The sequence below is a fragment of the Rhinoraja longicauda genome, chromosome 27 (assembly GCF_053455715.1).
Source record: "Rhinoraja longicauda isolate Sanriku21f chromosome 27, sRhiLon1.1, whole genome shotgun sequence".
NCBI lineage: Eukaryota > Metazoa > Chordata > Chondrichthyes > Rajiformes > Arhynchobatidae > Rhinoraja > Rhinoraja longicauda.
Genome location: NC_135979.1, coordinates 27,366,272 through 27,378,836, shown reverse-complemented (window position 1 = coordinate 27,378,836; position 12,565 = coordinate 27,366,272). Strand labels below are relative to the sequence as shown.

At 46.0% G+C, this 12,565-nt stretch overlaps 1 protein-coding gene across 1 annotated transcript in view; it reads right to left on the bottom strand.

Annotated features, from left to right (window-relative positions):
• Nucleotides 1–12,565, bottom strand: part of epha10 (EPH receptor A10) — a 510,644-nt gene that overhangs the window by 23,516 nt on the left and 474,563 nt on the right. The window contains exons 12-13 of the mRNA XM_078423327.1: nucleotides 11,139–11,200; nucleotides 2,526–2,729 (exon numbers count right to left, since the gene is read on the bottom strand). Coding sequence (XP_078279453.1) covers nucleotides 2,526–2,729; nucleotides 11,139–11,200 — 266 coding nt within the window. The remainder of the gene's footprint in view (nucleotides 1–2,525; nucleotides 2,730–11,138; nucleotides 11,201–12,565) is intronic.

Sequence of the window (12,565 nt, the reverse complement as noted above, 5' to 3'; positions counted from 1 at the left end):
AGTGCAGGTGACAGTAACAATGCTTGAACAGTGCCTTTTTCCATTTACGAGTTGCAGGGTTGAGCACAAACCCAATTGCATCACTTCACTAGGGTTAGAGCCACAAAGACAAACAAATGCAAACCGGGTGAATTCCAATATTTTGCACATTGTAAATTACGCAATAATGTATAAACTTGGTTTCTGTTCGATTCACCTCTTCCTCATTGTGGATATTGGACTTTGCCTATGGAACTGATGCAGTACACAGACATTGACAAGGACTGACAAGGTCAGGGTGGCACAGTGGCCAACTGGTAGAGACACCCAAGTTCGATCCTGACCTCGGGTGCTGTCTGGACGGTGTTTGCACATTCTCTCTGTGACTGTTAGTGTTTCCTCCGGGCGCTTTGATTTCCTTCCACATCCCAAAGATGTGCTGGTTTGTAGATTAATTGGCCCCTTGTGTGTAGGAAATGGATGCGAAAGTGGGATAACAGCACCAATATTGAGATAACATAGAATTAATGCAAACAGGTGATCGAAGGTCAGCATGGATGGGTGGGCTGAAGGGCCTGCTTCCGTGCTGTGCCTTTCAATCAATCAATTAATTCAATCAATGCCAGGGATTTGTTTGCTTTAGCTGGAGTTAGAACTATGAGGCACTGGTCTCAAGATAGGAATTCACCCACTTACTGTACAATTGACATATGGAGACATTTCTTTGCACAGAGACTTGTAAACCATTGACATTCTGTCCCAGAGGGCTGTGGATGCTCAGTTTCTTTTGAGTACGTTCAAGGCTGAGCCTGCAAAGACTTTCAGACATAAAGGAACCAAGGGAATAGGGAATCGAGCTGAGAAAAGAGATCAGCCACAAAATTCATCAATGTTGCAACAGCCAAAGCACTGCCTCTGCCTCTCATCATTGCACGCTCTAAACATCCATCGCTGCTTCTGTTGGTGTAGAAATGAAATATCCAAAATAATATCGGACATCCGTATTTCTTTGGTACGGATAAAGGGGCTTTCTGTAGAATGGTCATGACAGCTTTCCTCGTGTATAATGCAGGGGGCTTTTAGTCTCGTGTGCCTGACGCACGATACAGTGAATTTCAAAGCACCCAGAGGAAACACAAGCGCAGGGCTCGGACTGAAAATTCAGGGAAAGGGGTTTGACTGAAGCTTCGGGCAGGAGAGAGGGTGAGGTGAACATAAAAGCTTTTCACAGTACCTCAGTACACGTGAAAATAACAAACTAAACTATTAACATTCTCATACAATAGATATTGTTAATTTGATAAGTCAAAGAAATTTATCAAACAATTGACAAAAGAATTTCACGGAGTTTGTTACGTTTTTGAGATACAGCTCCTGGAAGCAGACCCTTTGGCCCACCGAGTCCACACCGACCATCGATCGCCCATGCACTCCACCTCCGTGCTATCCCACTTCTTCATCCACACCCCCCCACACACACACACACACACATTGTCTGGCATTGAATACATTGGAATGAAGTAAGTGAGAGGAAGGAAATGGCAAGGAGGGATTTAGATGGGATGAGATGGTGCGATCTGAAACGAAATGAGAGACAGAGAAAGGGAAAAAATGATGTAGAGCAGGAGGGAAAGTGTGAGAAATGAAGAGTTGGAAGCTTGAGGAACAAACGTGAGTAATTCAAGATGAAGGAAGGAGCCATATTAGGCTGAGGGATCACAGAATATGCCGGCAGTAAGTGAGGGCCTAAATCTAATATACTTTTAATAAATAATACATTGAAATAAATGGTAAATTTAATATCTATATACTAAAACTCTCGTTTGTTTGTTTGTTTGTTCCTGAACTACAGCCAAAACGGTACACGATAGCGCGACAATGTTAGGCCCACCTTACTCACCGTCGTCCCTTTGGTGCTAATGGAAGAGGTTTCATTGAAATCGGTGTTATATTTTAAAAGTTATTCACATTTTAAAGTTTAAAATCTATCTCCTAAGGAGGGAGGGGGAGGGAGAGAGGATAAGGGGGGTTGAGGGGGATGGAGTGTGGGGGGGAAGGGGAATGGGGGAGGGGGAGGGGAAGGGGGGTTGGGAGGTGGGGAGGGTAGGGTGGGGGGAGGGGTAGAAGGGAGGGGTAGGGGGGTGGAGGGGGAGAGGGGAGAGGGGTAGAGGGGAGGAGTAGGGGGGGAACGGGAGGGAGGGGAGGTGGGGGAAAGGGGAGGGGGAGGAGAGGGTGCTGCACAAATGCAGGAGAGGTTTGGGCCCAACGGGTCCACTTGGTCTAGTATACTAATATGAGGAGACATAATATGTGAACACAAAATGGCAGATGTCAACAAGTCAACAAATAGCGATTGCTTACTTTAAAATAAATACCATGGAATGTTTATATTCTTCGGAGATTAATCCTGATTGTATTTTAAAGTGAACACGAAGTACCTTCTATAATGTATGCATTGCCAAGAGCTGTGCTGAAATGGAGTGGAAATGGTAGGCGTAAGTTTAGTTAGTGTGCGGGGCAGCAGCTCGATCCACTCTTCCACTCACCATGGTGGTGAACACCGAGTCCACCTTCACCTCGTGTGCCTGCCTGAAGCCCGACACCTTGCACACCAAGTTGCTGTTGACCAGGATTTTGTGGGCTGCCAGCATCTTGTGCACGTAGCCCATCTCAGAGAGGTACTTCATCCCAGACGCTATCCCACACAGCATCCCAATCAGCTGGAGAACCGTGAACTGGCCTTCGTTCTTCTGAGGAAACAACACATCATTTCTCAAATTTATACACATACAAATGTGGGCAATCAAAGAGCTTGCCAATGCCAGCGAACGGAGCAGTCACTGGCTGTGGCTGAAAAGAAGAGATGCTGTCTGGGCTGCCACGTGACCATCTAGAGGCTAACCCTAAGACACACACCCTGGTCTGATCACCCTGTGGTGGGCCTGCCTCGACTGAGGGTGTCTTGTGATAAAAGGCCGAAACACCCAGTGACGTTGAGGTACACAACTGAAGATGTGTCTGAATGGTAGCAACATCACCTAGTGGTCACCCCCAAGAACAACACCAGTTAATTGTAGACAATAGACAATAGACAATAGGTGCAGGAGTAGGCCATTCGGCCCTTCGAGCCAGCACCGCCATTCAATGTGATCATGGCTGATCATTCTCAATCAGTACCCTGCTCCTGCCTTCTCCCCACACCCCCTGACTCCGCTGTCCTTAAGAGCTCTATCTAGCTCTCTATCCTTAGGGATTAGGGATAACCTAAGGGATTGTAACGGCCAGTCCTACTAATCAATCTACGTCAGTAATGATGGCTAGAACACAGCAGATACAGCTTGCATTTTGCCATAATCTACTATACATTGTCTCCTAATTGGTATTATCCAGAGATTTAACCTGAATTGCTTTTACGATGGGATATGGAATCTCTTCAAGCGAGAAGGAAGCTAGTTTTACATTATGCTTTCAACGCTAATCTGATGAATCAAATGAGCAACTAAACCTCTTGAGTAACATCCAAATGTTCAGGTGGGGTGCACTAATATTCAGAGAATAGATTCAATCTAGAATAGATTGCTAGATTTACTGATGCACTAATCAGTATATTTAGCGATTGGATGGGATGTCTGATAAGAAACTTTAGCACCTCTGTTAGTAGAGTTTGGACCTTGGCACACCAAGACCACCTCCAAGTGTTACCCTTCACATGCAAAAGTAATGGTTTACTTTTAGTTTCAGTTTTGGAGATACAGAGTGAAAACAGGCCCTTCGGCCCACCGAGTCTGTGCCGACCAGCGATCGCCGTACACTAGGTCTATCCTATACACTAGGGACATAGAAACATAGAAACATAGAAAATAGGTGCAGGAGTAGGCCATTCGGCCCTTCGAGCCTGCACCGCCATTCAATATGATTATGGCTGATCATCCAACTCAGTATCCTGTACCTGCCTTCTCTCCATACCCCCTGATCCCTTTAGCCACAAGGGCCACATCTAACTCCCTCTTAAATATAGCCAATGAACTGGCCTCAACTACCTTCTGTGGCAGAGAATTCCACAGACTCACCACTCTCTGTGTGAAGAAATGTTTTCTCATCTCGGTCCTAAAAGACTTCCCCCTTATCCTTAAGCTGTGACCCCTGGTTCTGGACTCCCCCAACATCGGGAACAATCTTCCCGCATCTAGCCTCTCCAACCCCTTAAGAATTTTATATGTTTCTATAAGATCCCCCCTCAGTCTTCTAAATTCCAGCGAGTACAAGCCCAGTCTATCCAGTCTTTCCTCATATGAAAGTCCCCCCATCCCAGGGATCAATCTGGTGAACCTTCTCTGTACTCCCTCTAAGGCAAGAACGTCTTTCCTCAGGTTAGGAGACCAGAACTGCACACAATACTCCAGGTGCGGTCTCACCAAGGCCCTGTACAACTGCAGCAGAACTTCCCTGCTCCTAGACTCAAATCCTCTTGCTATGAATGCCAACATACCATTCGCTTTCTTCACTGCCTGCTGCACCTGCACGCTTGCTTTCAATGACTGGTGCACCATGACACCCAGGTCACGTTGCATCTCCCCTTCTCCCAATCGGTCACCATTCAGGGATTAGAGGGTTATGGTCTGAGTGCAGGTAGATGAGACCAGGTCAGGGAGAATGGTCGGCGTGGACTGGTAGGGCCGGACAGGCCTGTTTCCATGCTGTAGTTGTTATATGGTTATATGGTTATATGGTAATACTCTGCTTTCCTGTTCTTGCCGCCAAAGTGGATAACCTCACATTTATCCACACTTTACAGAATCCAATTAACCTACAAACCTACATGTCTTTGTAATGTGGGGGGAAACCGGAGCACCCGGAGAAAACCCACGCAGTCACAGGGAGCTTGTACAAACATTTTGGACAGAATTGATCTCCCGGTTGTCAAATATTTTAACTCCCCTTCCTATTCCACTACTGACATTTCTGTCCTTGGGCCTCCTCCACTGTCAGAGTGAGGTAACACACAAAATGGAGGAACGGCACCTCATATTTCGCTTGGGCAATGAACCGACCAGTGGTATCAACAATGTTTCAGGTCGAGAACCTTCATCAGACCATGTCTGCATATCTGTTGTGCTGTTGCAAGTAAGAATTGCATTGCTTTGTTTCCTATAAACCAGTCTTGACTCACTCTTGAACACATTCTCACAACAATGAGGAACGAGATCTTGCCATTCATCTTCCCTCTCACAATCAGTCTGCAGAAGGTTCTCAACCCGAAAAAAATGCCTCTCCGTGTTCTCCACAGATGCTGCCTGACCTGCTGAGTTACTCCTGCACTTTGTGTCCTTCGAGTATTAACCTGTATCTGTAGTTCCTTGTTTCTACACCTACCTTCCAGATGTGTCAGGAAATCAATGCAGGGTGGCACGGTGGCACAGCGGTAGAGTTGCTGCCTTACAGCGCTTACAGCACCAGAGACCTGGGTTTGATCCTGACTACGGGCGCTGTCTGTACGGAGTTTGTACGTTCTCCCCGTGACAGCATGGGTTTTCTCTGACATCTCTGTTTCCTCCCACACTCCAAAGACGTACAGGTTTTGTAGGTTAATTGTCTTGGGTTTGTGTACTTGGTATAAGTGTAAATTGATCCTGGTGTGTTAACGTGTGGGGATCGCTGGTCGGTGAGGACGAGTGTGGTTGAGGACGTCTTTCATCCGTGGCAATACACTAATTCACCTTCACACTTTCTCTAGATATGAAGGGTGGTGTCTAGAATAATTCACAATACTCCAGGCCTGCATAGTGACGTGTAATGTCTGAGCATAATAACATTGCATTTATATTCTGTCTCTCTAGTTAAAAATTTAGTAACCCACATATTTTATTAACCATCTTATAAACTTGCTGTGCAATCTTTATGAATCTGGGTACACATACACCGATCAGCCAAAACATTATGACCACCTGCCTAATATGCTGTTGGTCCTCCGTGTGCAGCCCCATACACAGCAGGGTGTGATGCACTGTGTATTGTGACACATTCCTCCCGTGACCACCATTGAAATTGTCTGTGACTTGTGCCACAGTCGACCTTCTGTCGGTTCGGACCAGACGGGATAGCCTTCGTTGCCCTCGCGCATCGATGAGCCTTGGGCGCCCAACACCCTGTCGCCGGTTTGTGGTTTGTCCCTCCTCGGACCACTGTCGGTAGGTACTCACCACTGCTGACTGGGAGCACCCCACAAGCCTTGCCGTTTCAGTGATGCTCTGACCCAGTCGTCTGGCCATAACAAATTGCCCATTGTCAAAGTCGCTCAGGTCTTTACTCCTGCCCATTTCTCCTGCATCCAACACCTCAACTTCAAGAACTGACTGTTCACCTGCTGCCTAATATATACTGTCCCTTGACAGGTGCCATGGTAACAAGATAATCAATGTTATTCACTTCGCCTGTCAGTGGTCATAATGTTTTGGCTGATCAGTGCGTAGTTGATTAATGTTGAAGGCTGAGGGGAAACCATACAGGAGAGGAGTACATATAATTATGAGAGGCATAGATGGTGTAGACAGTCAGAATCGTTATCCCAGGGTGGTAATGTCAAAGACGAGAGCGTGTAGCTTCAAGGTGACAGGAGTGAAGTTTAAAGGAGATGTGCGGGCAGGTTTTATTACAGAGTGGTGGGTCCATAGAACTCGCTGGATGACAGTGGTGTTTAAGAGGATTTTAGACAGGCACATGGATGTGCAGAGAATGGAGTGATATGGATATTGCACAGGCAGATGGGATTAGTTTAACCTGGCACCATGCTCGGCAGGGATATTGTGGGCCGAAGGGCCTGCTGCTATGCCATACTATTCTATGTTCTATTCGGTGGAATGTCCATTCAGTAATTCTACTCGGTATTAATCCTCCCAAACTTCTCCCTTCTCCTCTGCACTCCACTAGAGATGCTTCGGCCCATTTTGCTGATTTCCACTTTTGTTTCCAGCAACTCACCCCAAATTTAATGCCCACCCTCCCCCTTGTTTGGTTTCCCCCCTTTGTTGGTTCCCTCGATGGGAGAAGTAGTTTCTCTGTGGCTTCCCCATTTAACGCTTTAAACAACTGCTTTGGAGTTTTTCCTGAAAGGAATGCAAGCCTGGTTTTGTTACTTGTCCTCATACTTTTACTCATTAGGCCTTGGGGCGGCACGGTGGCGCAGCGGTAGAGTTGCTGCCTTACAGCGCCAGAGACCTGGGTTTGATCCTGACTACAGGTGCTGCCTGTACTGAGTTTGTATGTTCTCCCTGTGACCGCGTAGGGTTTCTCCGGGTGCTCCGGTTTTCTTCCACACTACAAAGACGTACAGGTCTGTAGGTTAACAGGCTTTGGTAAAATTGTAGATCTTACTTCACCCCTTCCCCTCATCTCTCTCTACTAACTAGCTTCACTCTACTCCGTCAATAGGAAGAAAGGTCCCGACCTGAAACGTCATCTGTTCGTTTCCCTCCACAGATGCTGCCTGACCCATTGAGTTCCACCTGCACTTTGTTTTTTGCTCAAGATTCCAGCATCTGCTGTCTCTTGTATTACCACACTCTGCTTTCTAGCCATCTTGTTTTATTGAGACATTCCTGTGGCCTTAAATGATAAATGATAGGTCTTCATGCAAAGGCAAATAGATTTTTAAAAATGTGCATCAAGTTGAAGCAATTAATTAATTAATTAGAAAAAGAAGGAGGGGCAGCACAATGGTGGAGTGGTAGAGTTGTTGCCTTACAGCCCTAAAGACCCGGGTTCAATCCTGACTGTGAGTGCTGTCTATATGGAGTTTGTACGTTCTCTCTGTGACCACGTGGGTATTCTCCGGGTGCCCCGGTTTCCTCCCACACTCCAAAGATGTATAGTATGTAGGATCATGTTAGTGTACAGGGCGATCGCTGGTCGGCATGGACTTGGTGGGCCGGAGGGCCTGTTTCCACGCTGTATGTCCAAAGTCCAAATTAAAGTCTAAAATAAAGCTCATGTTTCGTATATTCACAATCTGTTGGCACGCATCATCGATGTTTCAGGTAAACTGAATTGTGAAATATTTTGGCCTGAGTGATGCAAAGAGCAAACATCAGTGAGGAAGAATGAATCTGCCAAATGGTGGCAACACTTGATCCAAGGTTCTCTGTTGAAATTATCTTTCAGCCTAATGAGGGGAAGCAAACGCCATTAGAGAGCAGAAAGGAGGACGTGACTCTTGTATCAACGAGCAGATGTTACACCGAGCATTGCCTGCCCACACAGGCGGCCTTACTCAAAAAGACTGAGTCCTCCCAGAACTCTGGCCAACGTCCCTTCCTGCACTGCATGGTAACGGATTAGCCAGTCTGACATTGCAAGAGAGATCTTGCCGAACACACTTTGTTCAAGAGTAAGCCACTGATTGTAAGAGAGGACACAAAGTGTGTCCAGTTACTCAGTTCTCCCCCTGCCTGCTTGGGTTATCTCCGGGTGCTCCGGTTTCCTCCCACACTCCAAAGACGTGCAGGTTTGTAGTTAATTGAGCTTATTAAAATTGTAAATAGTCCCTAGTGTGTAGGATAGTGCTAGTGTACGGGGTGATCACTAGTTGGCATGGAATTGTTGGGCTGAAGGGCCTGTTTCCACTCTGTCTCTCTAAAGTCCAAAGTAAAATTTAAAGTCCAAGTCCTTTCTCAGATGGCCGCTGGACATTTCCCTCTTTACTCTGATTGAATGAATGAATGCGTGCATATGCATGGGATGGTGTGGAGCATCATGGACATCATGGCCAATGTGTCTGTTCTTGTGCTGTACTGTTCTATGTAGACACAAGGAACTGCAGATACAGGTTTAAAAGAAAAAAAAGATACAAAGTGCTGGAGTAACTTAGCGGGTCAGGCAGCATCTCTGGAGAACATGGATAGGCGACGTTTCACAGAGTGCTGGAGTAACTCAGCTGGACAGGCAGCATCTCTGGAGAACATGGATAGGTGACGTTTCACAGAGTGCCGGAGTAACTCAGCGGGACAGGCAGCATCACTGGAGAACATGGACAGAGGATGTTTCAGGCCAGGCCTGTTCAATGATAGCTGCGAGGGAATAGGATACAAGAAAATAAGTCATGGGAATAGGTCTGATAGGAATGCTCTGAGCTCTGGGACAGACTCAATGGCATTCTTCTGTGTTGTAAGAAGATATACAAATATGATCCGTTTCCAGCTCGAAACTTGAGTGGAATCTCCAGCCTAGCTGGTCAATGGGTAAGCACAGCACTGCAAATGAATCCACCACAGATCCAATGTCATGAATCTAAGTGGTGTATGCATTATTGGAGGAAGAAACTGCAGGTGCTGGTTTACACCGAAGATAGACACAAAATGCTGGAATAACTCAGCGGGACAGGCAGCATCTCTGGAGAGAAGGAATGAGTGACGTTTCGAGTCGAGACCCTTCTCTCCAGAGATGCTGCCTGTCCCGTGGTGTGTGCATTAAGATGCCCTTTTGTGGAGGTTGAATACGTTTGATCAGGCGTGGTTCTGCTCTGATGCCCATGGTCAAGTGATTAGGAAGGGCAATGGAGTCTTAGCCTTTATTGCCAGGGGTATAGAGTATAAAAGTAGGTGTTGCTGCAGCTGTATACAGTATTGGTAAGACCGCATTTGGAATACTGTGTGCAGTTTTGGTGTCCATATTTAAGAAAGGATGTACTTGCTCTGGAGGCAGTGTAGAGAAGGTTTACACGGTTAATTCCAGGGATGAGGGGGTTGACATATGAGGAAAGGTTAAGTAGGTTGGGACTTTTCTCATTGGAGTTCAGAAGAATGAGAGGCGATCTTATTGAAACGTATAAGATCGTGAGGGGCCTTGATCGGGTGGATGCGCTAAAGATGTTTCCGATGATCGGGGAGACCAGAACTAGGGGGCATAGTCTTAGAATAAGAGGGGGCTCTTTTAAAACTGAGATGAGGAGAAACTTCTTCACTCAGAGGGTGGTTAGTCTGTGGAATTCGCTGCCTCAGGGAGCTGTGGAAGCAGGAAAGTTAAATAAATTTTAAACGGAAATAGATTGTTTTTTAATAGACAAGGGAATTAGGGGTTACGGGGAGCGGGCAGGGAAGTGGACATGAGCTATTGTTAGTGTAGTAAGACCTGAGTAATCTCCTGGACAAGTTTCGATCGCCTAGCTTGAGGTCGGAGAGGAATTTCCCGGATTTGTTTCCCAAATTGGCCTGGGTTTTTATCCGGTTTTTCGCCTCTCCCAGGAGATCACACGGTTCTTTTAGGTGGGAAGAAGGGCAATAGTGGGAAGGGGGTTGGGGTGGGATCAGCCATGATCGTATTGAATGGCGGAGCGGGCTCGAGGGGCCGGTTGGCCTACTCCTGCTCCTATTTTCTTGTGTTCTTATGTCATGGTTCCCAAGACTCTCCAATGGGATTGAAACATTGAAGGTTGGCCACTAATCAACATTCCAGCGCTCTGGAAGTGCCTGAGTTTCGATGCAGTTGTCAATACATTTATAGACAAATGGAAGATCTGGCAAGGAAGGGAATAAGACTGTTACCGAACACCCAATGTCAATGCAACGATAATATCCAGCAAAGGATATTAATAATCATCACGTTGCAAAGGGGCTTCGGAATTTCCCCTTCGTGACGCAGGGGCATTTCAAGTCAAGTCAAATTTATTTGTCACATACACATACTCGATGTGCAGTGAAATGAAAGTGGCAATGCCTGCGGGTTGTGCACAAAAAGAATTACAGTTACAGCATATAAATAAAGTTAATAAGTTACTAAACATAGCACAAAAAGTGTCGACAAAAATTTAGTCTCTGGGGTTATAAAAGTTGACAGTCCTGATGGCTTGCCGCAGCTTTGCTGTTCTTGTGGAACCAGTGGGCTCGGTAAGCCAGGAGTCCACCCCAGGATCGCATGCCTCAGCCACTGCCAGCTAACCATCCGTGCATCTATCACGCACACGGTATTCAGAACCAGGTGCTAGGAGGTTGGCAAGAGGTGCCAGGGATGCCTCTGGCAGGAACCAGTCTGCAGCCACCTGCTTTTTCTTCAGAGCATTGAAGGTGTAAAACATCTCATTAACACAAAGCATTAGGGTCTGCAGTCCGACCTGGGATAGCAACCATGAAGAAGCTATTCAAAGAAGTCAAATAAAACCAATGATTTACCCTCAGGAAGGAGTCCAATACTGCGTTACCCATGTATTCAATTACAATCATCATGGGTTTACCTGCAAATAGGAAATTAGAGGGTTAACAGTTGATTATGGAGCACTGCACAGTATATAATGAAAATGTGCATCTATTGAACTGCGTTACAAATTGCAGGGTTCAGCCTGAACTCAATTGCATCATTATACTAGGTTTAAAGATACAAAGCCAAATAAAGACAAACTGGGTGAATTCCAATGTGTTGTACATTGTGTCTTATGGCTTATAATAACATAAAACCCAGGGTACAGTCCGATTCACCTCCACCCCATTGCGGACAATGGACTCTATCTCTGACAATGGTACACTGCAATGCTGACAACCACATTCCGCACAATGTATCTTCCCCTTTGCTCCACCTAAAGACGTACAGGTTTGTAGGTTAATTGGCTGGGCAAATGTAAGAAACAAAATTGTCCCTAGTGTGTGTAGGATAGTGTTAATGAGCGGGGATCGCTGGGCGGCACGGACCCGGTGGGCCGAAGGGCCTGTTTCCGCGCTGTATCTCTGTATCTGTATCTGTATCTATCGTACCTGAGTTTGGCTTGATTGTATTTATATGTAGTATGATCTGATTTGATGGCATAGCATGCAAAACAAAGCTTTTCACTGTACCTCGGTGCACCTGATGATAAAATACCAAACCCTAAACCTGCACAGGATTTATTTTGACTTATTACATTTGGCTGTGGGACCCTAAACAAAACTGCCCCTCATTCGACTCAGGATACTTAAGTACATTCAGTACAGATTTTGAAATCATAGAAGATAAAACATCGACTGATGAGGGATTTATTGATATATGGTGCTGACAATGTCTCCTGCATTTGTTGATGGCTTTAGGATGATAGTTAATCAACGGGATCAAGGGACATGGGGAAATGCTGGAGCAGGGTACTGATTCTGCATGAGCAGCCATTGAAGGGCGGTGCTGGCTCGAAGGGCCGAATGGCCTACTCCTGCACCTATTTTTCTATGTTTCTAATCCAACTCTTCAAAGGCAGCATTCTTGGCTCTGTCAGAATGAATGACTCAAATTACAGCTCGAGGGAGATCTTCATAGCTCAAAACCCCGTACCATGGTGCAATTGAATTCAGATTGACTCCAGAGATCCGAGTATAAGAGATGCGGCAGATCGTCGAGATCTTTGTTCCCCACAGTACATGTATTGATAACAAAAGGACATAGTTTTAAGGTGACAAGAAAGAATTTTAAGGGGGCTGTTGGGTGTAAGTTTTCTTTTGCAGAGAGAGTGGTTGATATCTGGAGTGCATTGCCAGGTGGATGAAGACAGATACAATCATTTTGCCACACTCTTTAATAGGCAAGTTGCAGAAGGATATGGTCCAAATGCAGGCAAATGGGGTTAGTGTAGAGGAGCAAA